The sequence below is a fragment of the Palaemon carinicauda genome, chromosome 21 (assembly GCF_036898095.1).
Source record: "Palaemon carinicauda isolate YSFRI2023 chromosome 21, ASM3689809v2, whole genome shotgun sequence".
NCBI lineage: Eukaryota > Metazoa > Arthropoda > Malacostraca > Decapoda > Palaemonidae > Palaemon > Palaemon carinicauda.
Genome location: NC_090745.1, coordinates 2712048 through 2733425, shown reverse-complemented (window position 1 = coordinate 2733425; position 21378 = coordinate 2712048). Strand labels below are relative to the sequence as shown.

Below are 21378 nucleotides of genomic sequence, written 5' to 3'. Positions count from 1 at the left end.
TATTATTATTATTATTATTATTATTATTATTATTATTATTATTATTATTATTATTACTTGGTAAGCTGTAACCCTATTTGGAAAAGCAGGATGCAATAATCCCATGGGCTCTGACAGGGAAAATAGCCCAGTGAGAAAAGGAAAACAAGGAAAAATAAAATACTTCCAGAACAGTGACACAACATTAGGATAAATATTTCCTATATAAACTATGAAAACTTTAACAAAACAAAATTAATCATTTACTCATATTCATGGATTTCTTTGCTGAATTCACAAACATTTCAATTGAAACCATATGTAATCAGACATTTTTATAGTAAATCCTGGGCTTTTCTTAATATTGTTCATATGATTAGTATTAAAAATACAAATTCATGTCCACTCATTCAGTAATAAAGATAAAATCAAGTTAATCCTTTTCAATCAAGTATTGATTATAGATATCTCTTTTGGGTGTTTTTTTCAGAGAGAGAGAGAGAGAGAGAGAGGGGGGGGGGGGCATTGGGGGTGGGGGGAGGGCATAAATGGGGTGTGAATGTTGGGCTGGGTGCTTAAATCTTAGAAGTCAGAGTAAATATTGTATTTTATTTTTTAATAGTCTTGTTAATATGGCTTTGGAGTTCCTTATACACTTAAAAATTTGCATTAAGAATAATGGTAAATGCCTTGCAACGTTTATTCCAGGATTTTTACCGTTTAAAAATTGGATTTATTGACGTAAAGGAGTGATATTATGGTCACTAACCCGTAAAAGATAATAACAAAGCATGGTAAAATTACGGTCGCTTGTATTTTACTGAAATACGGCTGAAAACTGTATATTTTACGGAGAATTTCTGATTACAATTTTTTTTAACAGTGTACAGATCAGAAAATATTTATTCGAAACGAGAATATATTCATAAGAGAGAAAGATGAAGATAAACGAGTGTTATGGAGGGGAAGGGTGTTAAATCTTATAAGTCTAAATGTTTTATTTGCCACCCATGTTTTCTTACTAGGGTTGATGTACCTCGTACTCTGGTGACTAACAACACTCCTTGAATAGAGAGAGAGAGAGAGAGAGAGAGAGAGAGAGAGAGAGAGAGAGAGAGAGAGAGAGAGAGAGAGGTGAGGATAATTCATCAGGGCCATGACGAGGCAGTGAGCTTTCATGACCAGAGAGATCCAACACATTCAAATAAGGCTATTTTGAATATAATGGTCGATGTACATTTGAACACATTCCTGAAAAGACATCAGGATGTGGTTTGATGACCGTGTTGTATGTTATTACCGGACTAATGTTGCTATTATTGCTACTGAAAATTATCTTTTATGATGTGAATGTTTCCTTGTTCACTTTTAGATTATATTCGCAATCTTGTACAATTGGTGAATGTAGGTATTTCTACGAAAATGGCATTACCAGGTTTACTCTGTAACATTGTTCCATTAAGTTGCTTACATCCATTTGGATGTATATTTACTTTGTAATATTTGATGTAGTTTATTTTCGTGTATGGTAATGAAATCGTTAAGTTTATCCCGTTTGGGAATGCATTTCCTTTAAGAAAACATTGTTATTGATCTCGGAAATTCAGGGTAGGAGCTATAAGTAGATTTTAATTGATATAATGATTCAGAATATATTGAGAGAGAGAGAGAGAGAGAGAGAGAGAGAGAGAGAGAGAGGAGAGAGAGAGAGAGAGAGAGAGAGAGAGAGAGAGAGAGAGAGGAGGCTTATTGGTTAACAGTGTGTACAATATTGTGGCGAATGACCCTAATTCAGAGAATGATTAACACATCTCTTTCGTGGCGAATGTATTTTACAAGAAAGTTTTATCGATAGCCTTTTCTTTATAAGGAATTTTATCCCCTTAATCTAAGGTTGTTATGGTAATGGTTTGGAGGAAGGTCAACATCCTCTCCATTTTAAATCAGAATGACTATTATTATTAATGTTATTATTGCTGTTGTTATTATTACTAGCTAAGCTACAATCCTAGTTAGAAAAGCAGGATGCCAAAAGCCCAATGGCCCTAGCAGGGAAAATAGCCCAGTGAGGAAGGAAAATAAGGCAACAGATAGTTTGAGAACTGTAACCCAAGACAGTGGAAGATCATGGTATAGAGGCTATGGTGCTACCCAAGACTAAAGAACAATGGTTTAATTTTTGAGTGTCCTTTTTCTATAAGAGCCGCTTACCATAGAATAAGTAGTGGAAAGTAGTCACTGAACAATTACACCGCAAGGACCTTTGAATGAGCCTCTTGAATATTCATGTAGTATTGATATTAAGATTGCCTCTGACAGAAACTTTTGTTGGTGCGGAAACTGAATTTAATTTTATCCTGTAAAGGTGTTTCATAAGATACCATTGGAATTGTAGGCTAATCCCATAAGCTGGGTTCCTGGATTGCTATAGCGTCCTGTGAAGTAGGAAGTGTGGTCTCTGGAAAGGATGTCTCGCTAAAATACTAAGGAATTTCACGCCTCTGATCCTACTAAAACTCCCGTTGGTTTTTCCGCTGTAAGAATTCCTTTTCGGTTGTGCTATTGGTGCTATGTTGCAACCCTCGTAGAGTTGAAAAGGATACAGCCACTGTATGTATGAAGATTAAACGAAAACGATTTTTTAAATATATATCTAAATATTTGTGTTTTAGAGTAAGGGCTATCTAAATTTCTATGTGGATGCCTATATTTTTAGAGCATTATGTATAGATAGATTTTAATATATATAACACGTACTTTATACTTGTCTTGGTGTAATGTACTGCTCTTCTAGTACATACTCCAAGATTTGAATACTTTGCTTGCCAAACTGAAGATAATCGAGACTTCAAATTCCAACTGAATTGTCTTGTCCCTTTTTCCCCACATTCCTGACCTTTAGACAATACTAGCTGGTCAGTGTCCCGGGAAGTGGGATGATACCTTCTTTTTTTATATTTTTGTTTTTTCATATATCTTCAAGAAGTCAGATTACTCTGGTTTGGATGTGCATGGCTTGCGTGAGTAAATGGAGTTTTAAGTGCAGGATTAGAGAAGAACAGGATGGGGACAGCGATTAGGAGCCACACGCATCCAGTCACGATTCTTAGTATTCGGGAAAACGACTTGGGTGTTTTGAGAGAGAGAGAGAGAGAGAGAGAGAGAGAGAGAGAGAGAGAGAGAGAGAGAGAGAGAGAGAGAGAGAGAGAGTTCCTTTTACTTGTCGTTACCTGTTACTTTTCTGTCTTTGTATCTCCTCCGAGATTATTATTAATAATTCGGAAAACGACTTGGGTAATTTGATAGAGAGAGAGAGAGAGAGAGAGAGAGAGAGAGAGAGAGAGAGAGAGAGAGAGAGAGAGAGAGAGAGAGAGGGGGGGGGGGTCACTCTCTACATCATCTTTACTCTTCCTCACATGTTATTTTGTTTTTTGTTTTTTGTTTTAGTGATACGTGTATTTTACCTTAAATAAATCATCATCATCATCATCATTATTATTAAGCTACAAGTCTAGTTTGAAAAACAGGATGATATAAGCTCAAACGCTCCAACTGGAAAAATACCTCATTGAGGAAAGGAAATCAGAAAACTTTATTACCTCCTTACTATGAACTAAGTTCTTCCTTGTAATTTGATAAACTTATATTTTAATTGTTGTTTTTAGTCACTGAAGTAGTTGTAGAACGTATATATATAAATATATATATAAATATATATATATATATATATATATATATATATATATATATATATATATATATATATATATATTTTTTTTTTTTTTTTTTTTTTTTTTTTTTGTTCAAATAGTACTGGACAGCTCAGCTCTAAATGTTCGGTCATTGACAACGGCGAGGGAATGAGAATCATTGATGGACTATCGTCGTAAACAATCTTTTTATTTTTATAATTTTTTTTTCTTTATAACCATTGATGACCACTGTACCTCGAGTAACATTCGTCAGAATCATCCAGCACCAGTAATTTACATCAGAGACTCCCTTCTGGAACGATGTGTTAAATGACCGGATGTGTTTATTGCTACTATTATAGTCGCCTGTTTTGGACAGTACCTTCATTACACGCTATTTTAGGAACAGCTATTTTTATGTTAATTTTATCGTTATTGGAATTTCAATCATTGGTTTGTTTAGATATCTAGTATAAGTCCTTATGTTAATGAAAATGAAAGTACTTTCATTTCACATTATTTGTGGAATATCATCACCATCATCATCATCATCATCACCATCATCATCATCATCATCATTATCATCATCATCATCTTCATCTTCATCATCATCATTATCTTCTCCCACGCCTATTGAAGCAAAGGGCCTCAGTTAGATTTCGCCAGTCGTCTCTGTCTTGAGCTTTTAAATCAATACTTCTCCATTCATCATCTCCCACTTCACGCTTCATAGTCCTCGTCCATGTAGGCCTGGGTCTTCCAACTCTTCTTTTAGAGCCCAATTGAAATTTTTGTGGAACAGCTTATTTTGTTTTATTTTCATCGTTTTTGAAATTACAGTTACTGTTTTTTTGTTTATTTAGATAAGTGGTATAGTTCCTTTTGTTAATGCAATTGCTTAGTAATACAGTGTAGACAAGAAGTGGCAGCTTAGAGAAGCGTCCTATTTGTTTTTACCTTTTTTGAAAACCTTAATCTTCATATCTGTATTTCTTACGGTATTTCTATTTTATTTTGGCAATTTTGATCGTTTGTGTAGAGTTGCGTCTTGTCTATTGAGATAAGGTACAGGAAAATGAACCGATGTATAGTGTAGCCGTATCAAGACACCTTAAAGAAAGATGGTGAAGGTCATTGTAATTTCTATGTTTGATATAGAGCAAGTTACGGGATTCCTGGATTTTCATCCATTTTATAGCAGTCTTGATATAAAAAAGCCAAGTTTTATTATCCTAATGGAGGATGGCAGCACGCCGGATATGAGACATTTTATATTCTGGCCTGTTATCCTGGCAGTTACAGGCGACATTTTTGTAGCTAAATGAACGGTAGTTAATTTTCTTTTTGATAAGTCAAGACAAATTACTATAGAATTTTCAGGAATGTACCATTTTCGTAAGTTTTTGTGGAGGGGGTTGTGTAGGGTTGGGACTTTATAAGGGGGCCAATTTTTATAGTCTGAAAAGTACTGCAATTCTGGAACTCACATTGCACAATAATTTTTAGATGGGGTTGTCCAAAGTTCTTATCGAGTGCCAAAAAAACTAATGTGAGTTCAGACGGGAAATACATTGCTGGAAAAGTCACTTTGTGATACTATCCAAGTGGATCGTGTAGCGAACCTGAAAATAAACTACAAAGAAAGACAGCGGACAATAACTCTATGGAAATTTGTACCCGTTTATATTGGCAGTCCAAAGGGCTGTGAACTCCAGAAAGGTTCAGTTTACTGGAGGTTGTCGGTATGCTAAGAATTCCCCTAATAAAGGTCATAAACGTCGAAGTCAAGTGTACTTAAAAAATATATATTTGTGTAGAATTTGCAGGTTGGTATCTAGTCTTTTTTCACAAGGAAAGTACGTAAATAAAAGATATATTTGGGTAGAATTTGCAGATTGGTATTTAGTCTTTTTATCACAAGGAAATAACCTAAATTTCTTAGACATTATTTATGTTTTCGAAACCTCGGAATTTTTTCAAACACATCTGGTTTTGTAAAAGGATTTTTTATTGTTTGAACTGAATAGAAATGTAGATGGAGGAACGATTTTTTCTTGGATTATTCATTAAGTTTCTTTGACACACATCAATCGCCAGATCAACATTTTGAAATTTCACTAGTTGTTACATAAATGAATTTTAAGGAATTATGTGGAAGGATTTTTTTTTTTATATGCACATATCCATAGCATTTACTCGAATAACAATATTCCAAACTAGCGTACGCGTTAAATATTTAGATATGCACACACACACCGATCCAACCCATCTCCCCCTTTCCCCTTTCCTAACTACAACACGGCAGTTGTGGTTTCCGAGCGTACCTCTCGGGGTAGCCCCTTTCACCAGGGTATGGCTATTCTCTCGGCCCACCCGAGGAACGGGAAGAGGCCGAATGGATATATGTCTGGCAATGCCGCTGAGGGTGACCAGAAAATTATATATACAGTATATATATATATATATATATATATATATATATATATATATATATATATATATATATATATATATATATATATATATATATATATATATAGATATAGATAGATATATGTATATAAATATATATATATATAGATATATATATATACACACATTTTATATATATATGTATATATATGTATATTTATATTTATATATATGTATATATACATACACTATATATATATATATATATACATATATATATATATATATATATATATATATATATATAATGTATGTATATATGTGTGTGTATGTATATATATATATATATATGTATATATGGTTATATATACAGTGTATATATATACAGTATATATACAGTATATATATATATATATATATATATATATATATATATATATATATATATATATATATTTAAAGCCAGACACTTGCTCTTCATAATATAGGGGCGATATTGGAACGCTCTTTTCATGTCCTTCTCATAGTACCAGCCTCTTCTCGAACTGTATATCTTAATTTCATTGCAATTTCACGTCGCAGTTAAGTCAGCATCCACCCTCGTGTTATGGTGAAATTACTAAGTTCGTCCAATGAGTTCGACTCCACCTTATGAGAAGCCCAGCGGAAAATGAGGTTCTTGGTAGCTCACTTGTAAACGACATAGAGTATAAAGAAAACATTGCCGATTTTATCCTGGGGAGGGGATTTGGCGTGGGAGTTTTATCGGGAAAGATGTGTTCTATCAAACTAGTAAGGAGTAATGTGGAAGGATGTTATAAAGATGTGTTAAAATCTTGCCTGAAAACATATCCCATATCTAGGTGATAGAGGACTTGAGGTCAAATTTGTATTTTTTCCCAATAGAGGTTTGCATATGTATGTATGTCGTGGTATGAATTATAATTATACCTACATACTGTAAACCCCCCTGCCTGGCGATCTTCTGGACTGGGATTCGAGACCCGCTCAAGCTCCATAGTTTCTTGTATTGTCCGCTGTCTTATCATCCTTGTGAGCTAAAGAGAGAGGGGGGGGGGGTTTGGGGGAGCCTACAGGTCTACCTACTGAGTCATCAATAGCCATTGCCTGTTCTCCCTCCCTTATCCTAGCTTAGGCGTTGATCATGTGTTTATATGGTCAGTCTCTATGGCATTGTCACTATCCCCAGCCTCTGCCATTCATGAGTGACCTTTAAACCTAATATCTTCTCATAAAACCGCTCGAGCTGCCTCGACTTTTGAAAATTTCTGCTATCTTTCACGTGATACTTTATTATAAGGAAGTTTCTCCAGTATCACAGTAGTATTCATTATAAGAGTTATAGAATGATAAGAGAACTTAATTTGGACTAAGTTGCAAATTCAAGGAAGCTAATGGCTTACGTCCGCCAATGAATACCTTTAAAGATTCCCCTGAGAATTAGTGCTTGAATATAATTTTTCTAAATTTTTAACCATCATAAGAGTCCAATTTATTAATTATGATTCATTAGGAGGGATTTATCGTTCGAATCATAACTACGATATCCGGTAATTTTGGGGAAAAAGGGATTCATTTCCTATAATTCGATCTGCATAAAGTGGGTAAGTTTCGTCAGAAAAATAGTTTTTAACTTTATGGAAAAGTGGAGTAGATTAATGTGAGACCAGCTTCATAATAGATGGAATAGAAACATGAATATTACTTATTAGTAATGAGATAGATGATTTAATATCTTGGTTTCGTTCATTTCCCTTTAATTTATGTCGAATTTACAGATATAATTATAGCTTTCTCATCATCACAAATATACCATACTTATAATTAATGTTATCTGTTTAGCCAGAATATAGCTCCACGGAAGAACGGTCTGTGGAAATGAAATAATAAATTGCTTAGGATTTTTAGACATTGGGATACGAATTATGATTTTTTTTTTTTTTTCACGAACTCTGCTCACATAAACCGTGTAATTTTGAGGACATCCATCATTTAGTTGATGGTCACGTTCTGCCCTATTGGTCATAACCCTGAATTTTTCATCGATACGAAAGATATCCCACCGGAATCGATTTAATTAGATATATTACAAGTTTTCAAATTTGATCAAATTGTGACCAATTTTTAAAAAATACTTAACAGAGAATTGCGAAATAAATCTCCCTTAATGGAATCAAAGGAAATTATAAATTGGGGTATTAAATTGTAACAAATTTGAAGTTACTTAACAGAGAATTGTGAAATAAGTCTTCCTTAATGGAATTAAAGGAAATTATAAACTGGGATATCAAATTGTAACAAATTTGAAATTACTTAACAGAGAATTACGAAATAAATCTTCCCTAATTAGAATCAAAGGAAATTATAAAATGGGGTAAAGTTCGAAATAACAAGTTGTAGAGATTTCGTGGGAATTTCAAATTAATCTAATTTGTAAAATGAGCCAGAATTAGGGAGACGATGGCAAGCTACCGAAATGTGGAAGTCGTGCAGTTTAGACGTGATTTACGCTATGCCTTTTTTTTAACGACAATTCACCGCTAGATAATGAGGTTGCCTCATTAGACGGGAAATGGAGTTAAAGGGGGGAAGATGGAGAGTGGAAGTAGAACCACGATTGTTCTCATCCATGACAAGAGGGGGAGAGACCGTTCTATCTCTGTTAAGTAGAGTCGACCCTTCTCTGTGCCTTTTTTATATGATGACCCCATTCTTTAGGAGTGAACACATTTACTGCATATATATATATATATATATATATATATATATATATATATATATATATATATATACACACATATATGTATATATATATATATATATATATATATATATACACACATATATATGTATATACATATATGTATATATATGCATGTATGTATGTATGTATATATATATATATTATATATATATATATATATATATATATATATATATATATATATATATATATATATATATTAGAAGTCCTCTTCTTGTTTTGCCAAATTGGAGTCTTATCTGTTTGATTATTTGTCTTCATTTGTTGTGAATACTTATCCATGATTTTTATACATGTATATTATCTATCATCATATCTTATCGCGCCAAAATTTTATCCACTGCAAAACGGCCTGATTACATTCGTAGAGGTCCAAATCTGTACAATTTGTCCCTTGTTTACACCCACTTAGTATTTGGTCCATTGTAATGAATAAGGTAAAGATGATAATTATTATTATTATTATTATTATTATTATCATTATTATTATTAGGTAAGCCGCAACCCTAGTTGGAAAAGCAAGATGCTATAAGCTTAAGTGCTCCAACAGGGAAAAATAGCCCAGTGAGGAAAGGAAGTAAGGAAATTAACCATAATTTGTTAGATTGATTCCTTTTTAGCATGTACTGCAATTCTTTGACCATCTTTTTCTCTTGGAAATGATTGAATGTTCCTTAACAGACGTAATTGTGTGAGCACAAGGAATCTTTAAACTTGACACACAAAGCATATTCAGGTCACTGCTTTCTCAAATAGTCATGATAAGTCAAATTCACTTAAGCAAGGTAGGAGATTTATTGGGAAATGTTCTCTTGTTAATCTCACGTTTTAAATTTTTGTAGATTTATGAAGCATGTAGTTAATTATGCATCTTCTTCGGATGTAATTTCTTAATTGAATAATTTTCTTCTTTTGTACTTTAAGCACCTGAGGTAACTGAGGACCCAATTAATATTTTTTTTAAACTATTCAAATATTAATTCATTAAATAACGATTATATATTACAATCTTCTATGAGTGAGTTAGATTTTCGAGCTGTATTCGGAAGCTCAAAACTTGCTGTGAATATTTTTATGTTGAACGGGCTAACATGACTCTCTTCATAGTTTATATATAGCAAATCTATTTTAACGTTGTTTCTGATCTTAAGATATTTTATTTTCTTAATCATTACCTCTCATGTAGTTTATTTTCTTGTTTCATTTCCTCACTGGGCTATTAATCCCTGCTTGGGGCCCTTGGACGTAAGCATCTTGGTTTTCCAACCCTAAATAGGTTGTAGCTTATCTAGTAATAACAATAATTATTGTTATTTTTCTTCGCGCTTCTTATAATATCTTTCAGAAATATTACCCCTCAGATGTCAGGATGCCAGAAAACCTCAAATCAATCAACAAATGAACAAATATATCTTACCATTAACTTAAGTATTTTTTATTTTCTTCTTTTTCATTGTGGGTTCATTTAGGAGACTGATATGAAGCTATAAATTGACCGTGCCGTAAGCGAGAAAAATCATGATTGGTATCCCTGGAGGGAATAATATCGTTGGTGCTAAATCATACTCCTCGTGATATGTGTCTTCCTTTGGTAATGATTGCCACAAGCGTTAAAAGCCATTCGATTCATGGTTTCATTATAGCTAGAGGAGAACTGGATGTTATTTTTTACATTTAAAGTTCATTGCTGTTCGCATCATCTTTATTGAACAGTTAACAGGAAACTCCCATCTGTTATTGTTTGCCCTTTCTGAATAGGGTTACCTTAACTGGTGAAAGGATTTGTGCATCCCCATGATTAGCAAAGCTGTACTAGTCAGGGACATTCATAATAGGTTGGTTTGCGGTGAGTGATCAGAGAAAAGTCTCCCACCATCACCAATCCTCGCTGACCAGCGTGGTGATGAAAACTGCCCAAACCCCAGAAATGAATGAAGACATGCCTGAGGCCTTTGGCCTGCAGTTTGTTGTTTGTTGTTTTATTGTGTACAGAGTATTGTAAGACATATTATAATTAAGGTCGAAAAGTCAAATTAGAATGAAATGCCATAACTAACATTAGAGGGACTTTATTTAGTATATACAGTACTCTCTCTCTCTCTCTCTCTCTCTCTCTCTCTCTCTCTCTCTCTCTCTCACCAGTGCGGATTGGTGATACTGGCAGGTGTTTGTCTAATTGGTCACAACAAATCAACCAGTATATATATATACTCTCTCTCTCTCTCTCTCTCTCTCTCTCTCTCTCTCTCTCTCTCTCTCTCTCTCTCTCTCTCTCTCTCTCTCACCAGTGCGGATTGGTGATACTGGCAGGTGTTTGTCTAATAAGTCACAACAAATCAACCAGTATATATATACTCGTTCTCTCTCTCTCTCTCTCTCTCTCTCTCTCTCTCTCTCTCTCTCTCTCTCTCTCTCTCTCTCTCTCTCTCTCTCTCTCGTTCCTCCATCTATCAAACAGGGAGAAGGTGTGACGCCCACGAAGAAAATTTCTAGCTCCTTCTACTCCGGAACTATGATCCAATGCCTTCCAGATCTTTGAACCTTTGAAATATCATCATCTTCAGCATTGTCTTTGCTTGAGCGGTTTCAAGCTGTCCCTTTCGACGCCATATCCTTGTAATAATACTGTTTTTATACGCTTTTTAAACTCTTTTTTTTTTTATACGCTTTTTATACGCTTTTTATAACAGAGTGAAAGGGAAGGTTTTTGTCCTTTTGGTAAGGCAAAGAGGAGTTCATTTGTTTTATTTGGAATTTCCTTTCTAAAAAGTGTCATTACTTTCATTGGTATTTGATAAGTATGTGTGCTTTTATATACATGTATAAACTATGTCATTAGGCTGTATTAAACGATTTTATGAAAATATTTTATATATATATATATATATATATATATATATATATATATATATATATATATATATATATATATATATATATATATATATATATATGTATGTATGTATGTATGTATGTATGTATGTATGTATGTATATTTATTTATGTTAATTTGCTGTTGCTGTGCCATAATTTTAAATGGTTACGTGTTAGATACTGGGGTAATTATCTTTTTCTTAAAAAATAATTAAGGCATTTCGGCTAATGGTTTTGCGTTAGAAATTTGGTTATTTATATTATTCTTAAGAATAATAAAGGCAGTTTGGGTAATGATTTCTTGTTAGAAATTTGGGTAGTTACCTTTTTCCTAGAAATAATTAAGACATTTTGTATAATGGTTTTGTGTTAGACATTTGCATATCATCTTTTTCTTAAGAATAATCAAGGCATTTTTGAGAAGTACCTTGCTTTCGTAATACCTCACTTCCCTTTATAGTTCCCTTGAAAAAATATAACTATGACTTACCTGTCCTGACAGAAAGTTTCACCATGTAATACAAGGACACAGCTCTCTGCGGTTGTGAAGAAGGGTTCGAAGCCATTGTTTCGTTCTGCAGGAGACACAGCGTCTCTTGCACTGGCGCCAGAGGGTTCATTACGAAGCTGTTGGGGAAAAAAAAGATTATGTTTATGAAGGAGATTCGTAGAACTGGACAAAAAGTCAAGTTTGTGATTCCCAGTTGTATTATATTTTTAGATTTTCGAATAGTATTTGATATTTTTTACTATTTTTATTGTTACTCTCTGCACAATATTCTATCTCATTTCTCATCTTGTTTTTATAAAAGTTTTTATAGTTTATATAGGAAATGTTTATTTTAATATTGTTACTGTTCTTAAAATATTTTATTGTTTCCGTGTTTCCTTTCCTCACCGGGTTATTTTCCCTGTAGGAGCCCCTGGGCTTATAGCATCCTGCTTTTCCAACTAGGGTTGTAGCTTAGCTATGAATAATAACAATAATAATAATAATAATAACAGTAATAACAATAATGATAATATTATTATTATTATTATTATTATTATTATTATTTATAGCTAAGCTACAACCTGAGTTTGTAAAAGCAGAATGCTATAAGCCCAAGGGATCCAACAAGGAAAAACAGCCCAGTGAGGAAAAAACAGCCCAGTGAGGAAAAAATAAGGAAATAAATAAACTACAGGAGAAGTAATGAATCATTAGGATATTTGAAGAAAAGTAATAACATTGAAATAAATCTTTTCATATATAAACTATAAAAACTTAAAAAAAAAAATAAGATAAAATAGTGAGCTCGAGTGTGCGTTGAGAATAATTTTTTTTTACTTAAATATTAGAGTTTATAAATTATTAATAATTTTTAACCTTTAGACTCTCACCTAAATGAGGCTGCAGCACATTCCGGTTCCTCCCTACACCATCCTTGGCACTCCCATAAAGACAGATTTCTGATGGTATAGTACGTAGTTCCTCTGTAGTCCAGCTCTGTTAATTTCTCGAAGGCAACGCGTCCTGAAAATGAATTTAAATAGGTTATATAGGGAACAGATAGTGACCAGTTGTAGGATGATAATTGTATGATTTAAAGGCTAGACAGACTTAATAAAAGCGCGTCCTGGAAAGGGATTTAAATCGATTATATAGGGAACAGATTGTAACCAATTGTAGGATGGAAATTGTATGTTTTAAAGGCTAGTCTGAGACGTAATGGAAAGAGTGTACGCCAAACGTTAATGTTGTGAACTTCTTTGAATGTTAATCTATCAATGTAATTGTTTTCGCATTATTTTTCAACGTCAGTGACCCCATTGGCTTGAGGTTCAGAAGACTCCAACAAAATGAGAAAATACTAAATAGATAGTTTCTAATGTCATACTGAAGTTATAACCTTCTGTTCCTCGTTATTCAACATGACGAAAAAGGTGTTAATCCATCTTAAGTAGTAAACCTCCTCCTCAGGTATTGAAGGTTTTTTTTTTATGTCAAATTTGGCGTCAATGATCATCGATGTCAGGATGCCAGAGAACTTCAAATCATCCATTCATTTATTGGATGTCAAGTTAGAAGAGGAGTCAAAATATGAAACTTTGTTACATGTCCATTGGAACGGTATGACATTCTGCAAACATTCTGAAGTTAATTCTTCTATCTAATGGACATGATGTCTTACTATGCTAGCGGTATTTTTAGCTTTACTTCAGAAGCAGGTCTTCTGAAAACTAGCGGTATTTTTAGTTTTACTTCAGAAGCAGGTCTTCTGAAAACTAGCGGTATTTTTAGTTTTACTTCAGAAGCAGGTCTTCTGAAAACTAGCGGTATTTTTAGTTTTACTTCAGAAGCAGGACTTCTGAAAGCTAGCGGTATTTTTAGCTTCACTTCAGAAGCAGGTATTCTGAAAGCTAGCGGTATTTTTAGCTTTACTTCAGAAGCAGGACTTCTGAAAGCTAGCGGTATTTTTAGCTTTACTTCAGAAGCAGGTCTTTTGAAAGCTAGCGGTATTTTTAGCTTTACTTCAGAAGCAGGTCTTCTGAAAACTAGCGGTATTTTTAGCTTTACTTCAGAAGCAGGTCTTCTGAAAGCTATTCAACTTTTAAAATAACTGCTTTTATGGTTTTAATTGAATATTCTTATATTCTTTATTTATAATAAATAATATCGGCGTCAAGGACCTTAAATGTCAGGATGCCAGAAAACCCCAAATCAATCAATCTTCGATCCAAGTATCAATTTAAAATGACATGATGTTCAATCCGATTTACTGGTATTTTTGTCTTAAACAAGGCTTTTTATTAATGGTCGAGAAGTTACATTAGGTGAATATCGAAGAGGATCTGTGATTTCTCTGGCAAAATATTCATGATAATCACTTTGATATTCACCAGAGCTAATCATCTGGAGAAGGGGTCGTTGTCCAGATGAATATTTTTTTCAAGTTTCATGAAAGTCCAATCATTAGTTATACTAATCGTCGTTGCTTTGGCCTAGGTAATTTTATTACTGTATTTTGCACATACTGATATGAAATGTGATCAACTAATACTATATGCTATTGTTTTATATTTTACACTTACTTCCTTGTACAAGATGTTATTTTTTTTGTAAATATATTTTGAGTTAGCATAGCCATTAGTATTCATCGTTTTAAACACCATAAATGAGTAAAAAAGTGTATTTGGTCGTTCATATTACAAGAGAAAAGTCAGTCTACTCCAACAAAAATTGCAATACCGTTTTTGTGGCCTCAGGGTTTCCCACAGTGGTTTGAGCGTTCAGAAACGATATAACGCAAATACACTCGTACGGTTGTCTAAGGTCTTTTACAAGTCAACAAGCTGAATGGTATCACATAACCCATTAGGGTTTTCAAAATGATTACTGTCGTCGTCGGATTTCGACAATGCACTTGCAATTGGTGTTCTTACAACTCCCTGAGTTGAAAGAGTAAAAAGAGTAAAAAGAAAAATGATTGGATGTGACTACATTCTTGACTTGTTGGTCTGTGAACATTAAAAACACATTTCATCATATAGTGAAGATAATGACTCAAATGTCCAAAATAAACCATTAAGGAGGCTTGTATAAAGCTTACTCAACTGTACTCAAATTATTCAAGTACAGACATCTCTGATGAAATTGCTCACTTTGATGGTAGGATTCTAGAATGTTTGATTGACACCAAGGTTGCTGAAACTGTCGTATATAACTAGTTAATAGAAAGAAAGATTAGCTGGCCTAGGTGGTTAGGTCGCACAGACAGGTTTTGGTAAATTTCAAAGGGATGGTGAAGGATAATGAGAAAAGGATAAGAAAGTAATAGGATAATTGTTTCTATATTGAGAAGGTGCATAGATATGGGGCTGTGGTGGCCTATTGGAAACGTTCATGCCTCGTGATCTGCCAGATTGGGGTTCGAGACCCTCTCAAGCTTGATAGTTTCTTTTAGTATCTGCAACCTCACCATTCTTTTGAACTAAAGATGGGGGATTTGCTGAGTCATCAGCATCCATTATCTGGCCCTGTCTGATCCTAGCTTGGATGGGGTGGAGTCTTGGGCGTAGATCACATGTTTATAATCAGTATCTAGGGCATTGTCCTTCTAGCTAGAGTATTGTCACTGTCCCTTGCCTCTGCCATTTATGAGCGACATTTAAACCCAAGAAGAAGGAAGGCAATTCATTGTGGCAGAGACATTGTCCTTCTAGCTAGAGTATTGTCACTGTCCCTTCTCTCTGCCGTTCATAAGCGGAATTTAAACCCAAGAAGAAGGAAGGCAATTCATTGTGGCAGAGACATTGTCCTTCTAGCTAGAGTATTGTCACTGTCCCTTCTCTCTGCCGTTCATAAGCGGAATTTAAACCCAAGAAGAAGGAAGGCAATTCATTGTGGCAGAGTCATTGTCCTTCTAGCTAGAGTATTGTCACTGTCCCTTCTCTCTGCCGTTCATAAGCGGAATTTAAACCCAAGAAGAAGGAAGGCAATTCATTGTGGCAGAGTCATTGTCCTTCTAGCTAGAGTATTGTCACTGTCCCTTCTCTCTGCCGTTCATAAGCGGAATTTAAACCCAAGAAGAAGGAAGGCAATTCATTGTGGCAGAGACATTGTCCTTCTAGCTAGAGTATTGTCACTGTCCCTTCTCTCTGCCGTTCATAAGAGGAATTTAAACCCAAGAAGAAGGAAGGCAATTCATTGTGGCAGAGTCATTGTCCTTCTAGCTAGAGTATTGTCACTGTCACTTGCCTCTGCTAATTCATGAGCGACATTAAAACCCAAAAAGAAGGAAGACAATCCATTGCGACAGAGACATCTTCAAAGGAAGTCCGGCACACCCCAATATCTATCATTATCGCGTTGATGTATGGATGATGATGCACATTACTTCCGTTGTAATTAATGGGTGAAGAATGTGAGTCTTTATCATAAGGCAAGCGTGAACCTTGAACAAGAATTGGCCATTATTTCGATGTCACAAGAGATAGAACAAGGAGGTTCATCACCTTCTGGAGTCATGGCATTAAAGGGAAATATGCCTATAGTAGTGTTTGCAACCCGTCAAAAATGGCGGCTAAGTATTTAGGTAGATATGCACACCCTTACTCCTCTTGCCAGGGTATAACTGCTTCTCCCCACTACCAGAAGGACGGGGAGAGCTGAGCGGGACTATATTATATATATTGTGTATATATATATATATATATATATATATATATATATATATATATATATATATATATATATATATATTGTGTATATATATATATATATATATATTGTGTATATATATATATATATATATATATATATATATATATATATATATATAGATAGATAGATAGATAGATAGATAGATAGATAGATGTATGTGTGTGTGTATGTATGTGTGTATTCATGTTAACAGAAAAACGTTGAACTAATACCGACTTTCCAGCACCTTAAATCTCAACTTGCTATCTGACGAACATCTGTCAGAAAAACATATAGTATTTCCTAAGATCTGAAATCCCCGTACCGATTAATTGCTTGGTTCCCAGTACAGTGAAAACGCGAACTGGAAATAACACACGGAAGGATATGAAGTCATGATCGAAACCACATGACATGTGGGAACCCAACTCTGAAGAATAGGAAGGAAATGTTCAGGGGTTGAAATCGTAAAGTGTATTATTGACACAAGACCACGAATCGTGAGGGAAGATGATCCTAGACAAAAGAACAGGGTGGTGGTGCTCGGGACGTAACGTTTGAAATGGGTGTAACCACAAAGATATTACGATTGGGATTAAAGGATTTTATGTGTGTGTATATATATATATATATATATATATATATATATATATATATATATATATATATATATATATATATATATATATATGTGTGTGTGTGTGTGTGTGTGTGTGTGTGTGTGTGTGCGTGCGTGTGTGTGTATATTTATTATCAAAGAATTATGCATATACACGTGTAAATATTTAAATATTTGTGTGTTGCCATGATCATCAAAGGTATACTAGTTAGGTTTGTTCGCTGTGACCTATTAGACTAAAGTCTCCCACTATCACCAATCCACATTGACCAAACTCCAGATATGAATAAGGATATGTATGAGGCCCTTGTCCTGCAGTGGACTATGAACGGCTGCTTTTGTTGTTGTTTTTTTTCCTTTTGGCTTGGGTGGCTCCAGAAGGAATTGGCCTTCCCATTCCAGCAAGTTTTTCATGAGGATCCTTGTCTCCTGACTTTCTCCACAGTGGTTGTGAAAAACCGCAGTGGACTCATAACCAGTTACCCAATTAACGGATTAGGTCAACAGAAGCAAAGTGGTGATTAAAGAATTGTGGTGGCCGATGCGGTAACATCCCTGACTGGTGAACGCCAGACTGGGATGCTCTATAGTTTCTTTGGTCGCTGCAACCTCACCAACCTTGTGATCTAAGGATGGGGGTTATGGAGGAGCCTATAGGTGTATCTGCTGATTCATCAGCAGCCATTGCCTGGCCCTCTTAGGATGGAGGGGGGGCTTGGGCGGTGATCATATGTATATATGGTCAGGGTCTAGGGCATTGTCCTGCTTGATAGGGCAGTGTCACTGTCCCTTGCCTCTGCCATTCATGAGCGGCCTTTAAACTTTTAAACCTTTAAATGGGTTTGTATTTTCTCTTATGTATTGCTGCGACTTAAGACTGATAAATATGGGTGGAAAAAGCGATCTTGGAATATGAGACTTGGGAACAGTTTGAAGATCTCATTTGATCATATTATCATCTGTTACCACTTGAAGCGTTTTATTATATTAAGACCAGAGTGTAAAGTGTTAAGTGATCCCTTTTTTTATGAATTACCAGAGTATATTGTGTTAAAACAGTACTTCTTTACTTTCCATTTGCCAAGTCTTAATTCGTTAAATAACAAAAATGAAATAATCCTTGAAGGTACGGTAATAGCTGAAAATGAATATCAATATTTGCGATGAGTAGGGTCTTTGTCAGATTGAGTTATTTGCCCGTCAAATCAAAACTTACTGGTGCAGTAGAGATACCTTCTTTAAGACGAGTGATTTTAATGCTAAATTGATTATGTGGTGTCCACCCTTTTATTTTTATGTTTATGTGGATCCCTATGATTGTATATTACTGTTTATTTGTGCATGCTTGCTTTGCTGTAGTTTGACAGCATTCTACTGTTAAGAAATTGCATTGAAAAAAACGGTAAATGTCTGGCAACATTTATTCCAGAATTTTTACCTTTTTAAGAATGTATATATTGACGTAAAGGAGTGATATTGCAATCCCCAACCAGTAAAATATAATAAATTAAGGTAAAAAAAATACGATCGCCTGTATTTTACTAAAATACGGATGAGAACTGTATATTTTTACGGTGAATTTTAGTTTAAATTACGTCTTTTTTAACAGTGTAGAGTATGGACAGTTTGTTCAGTATCAAACAAAATGGAAGAATTGATACCATCAACGATCTATGATAGTTTTTCTACATTTTTCATTCTATGAGAAGACAAATCTCTGTGATGTATTTCATACATTGATTGTTATTATGAAATTGAGAAAATTTGACATGTAGGAACCTATTTAGCGATAGAGAAATGAGTTTAATCATTAAGAATAAGTAATGTAACACCTGTACTGTATCAATATAACAACTAAACTCGTTATTGTTTTATATATGGATATCAGGTTGGTACTATTTTATATTGTTTATAAGATATTTTTCCAATGATAAATTACATCCAATAACTAGCTCAATCATTCAGAGATAACCTGTTGGCTCTGTAGTCAATGTTCAAGTTTAAAGGCAGGATGAATCGGGTTTTTTTTATGTATCATCATCATTATTATTAAAGACGCTTTTAGTGTAATATTAAAGATATCAAATTCAGTTCTCTCTTCGTTGTTGAACATCCAGTAACATCTGATACTAAAATCTATCATATAAAAAATGTTGGTAGGTGTCTGAATGTTAGTGTAAAACTAAACATTAAGGTTTAAGCTAATGAAGTTTTGATATAGTATCCAAAAACTGCCACTTGCAAAGATTTTGTGATTATTATAGTATTATGATTACATAGAAAATTAAGAAAAAACAATTAAAGACAGTTTCGGCCTATTTATTCGAGTTAATAACGAACTGTAAATGATAATTGGAGCCGATATTAGAATATTAGAAACTAGAGAGCACAATTAAAGACAGTTTTGGCAAATTTTAATCAAGGTAATAACGAATTGTAAATGATAAATGGAGCCAATATTAGAATATTAGAAACTAGAGAGCACAATTAAAGACAGTTTTGGCAAATTTTAATCAAGGTAATAACGAATTGTAAATGATAAATGAAGCCAATATTAGAATATTAGAAACTAGAGAGCATAATTAAAGACAGTTTTGGCAAATTTTAATCAAGTTAATAACGAATTGTAAATGATATAAATGGAGCCAATCTCAGAAACTTCTGAATGATGAAGTTAAAATTGAAGATGATATTGGGTTTTGCTTACCTAAGGCTGCTGAGAAAAGCATCAGCAATGCCCCGGACAGGAGTATTGTCCGAGAGCCCATCTGGAAGGAAAGGAAAAATATCATAAGTCAGAATGTGATTTTTCATATGTACTGGATAGTAATTGATAAATTAGGTTTGGTGAAAATATTTAATTTTGTTAGGTGTATATATTTGTGTCTAGCTGTTTTAGGATTACACATAATTAGTTATTTATAACATATGTGGTTAAGGATAAATTAAGTTTGGTGAAAATGTTTAATTTTGTTAGGTTTATATATTTGTATCTAGCTGTTTTATAGGATTACACATGATTAGTTATAACATATGTGGTTAAGGATAAATTGAGTTTGGTGAAAATGGTAAATTTTGTCAGGTTTATACATTTGTGTCTAGCTGTTTTAGGATTACACATAATTAGGTATTTATAGCATATTTGCTTAAGGTAATATTAGTTTTTTTCAGTGTCCTTTGCAATATTTGTTTACTGTTAAGTTGTATTAAGTGATGACTGAATGTTTTAGTTTTGATAAATGAAAATCTTAGAATAACATTCGTTACATATCTCAAAGTGAAGAAAAAGTTAATGTAATATTTTAAATTTTGACGAAGAAAATTAAAAGACAGGCTAATAATTTTGTTTTCTTGCTATTTCTTAGTGATAATACTTGCATTTATTATTGAGCCATTTTATTAAGAGAACTTTTCTATATAGAATATATCTGTCTTTAAAGGTGAAAAAATGGGGCAGCAATTTAGATTTAACAGTTAATAAATGATATTTATTTTGGTTAAATGCGATTTTGTAATGGATCTTATGGCCACATAAGAGGATGTGCAGAACTTGCAATATAGGTCATTTCTTTTACATTTTTTCTATTAATCAATTTTCTAATCGGGCATGTATATTTAAATTCAAATAAACTTCAGCGATTGAGATTGTATTACTTTTGAAAAAAATAGTTCATGGTCTTACTACCAAGATCAAACAATTGATGTTATGTTCTACTATTTGTACTTATCGCTCTTTTTCCTCTCCACACACCCCATCTTACGGTCGAGTTAAATTATAGAGTTAAATTATTTCGCTATGTGCATTAAAATCGCTTTTTGGCTTGACGTGAAT

The 21378-nt window shown here is 33.7% G+C and overlaps 1 protein-coding gene across 1 annotated transcript in view; it reads right to left on the bottom strand.

Annotated features, from left to right (window-relative positions):
* The window catches only part of tyn (trynity), a 55316-nt gene extending 35001 nt beyond the window's left edge, over positions 1-20315 (bottom strand). Inside the window, exons 1-3 of the mRNA XM_068344781.1 lie at positions 20254-20315; positions 13126-13258; positions 12233-12369 (exon numbers count right to left, since the gene is read on the bottom strand). Coding sequence (XP_068200882.1) covers positions 12233-12369; positions 13126-13258; positions 20254-20314 — 331 coding nt within the window. The 5' untranslated portion in view covers position 20315. The remainder of the gene's footprint in view (positions 1-12232; positions 12370-13125; positions 13259-20253) is intronic.
* Between the last annotated feature and the right edge of the window lie 1063 nt (positions 20316-21378).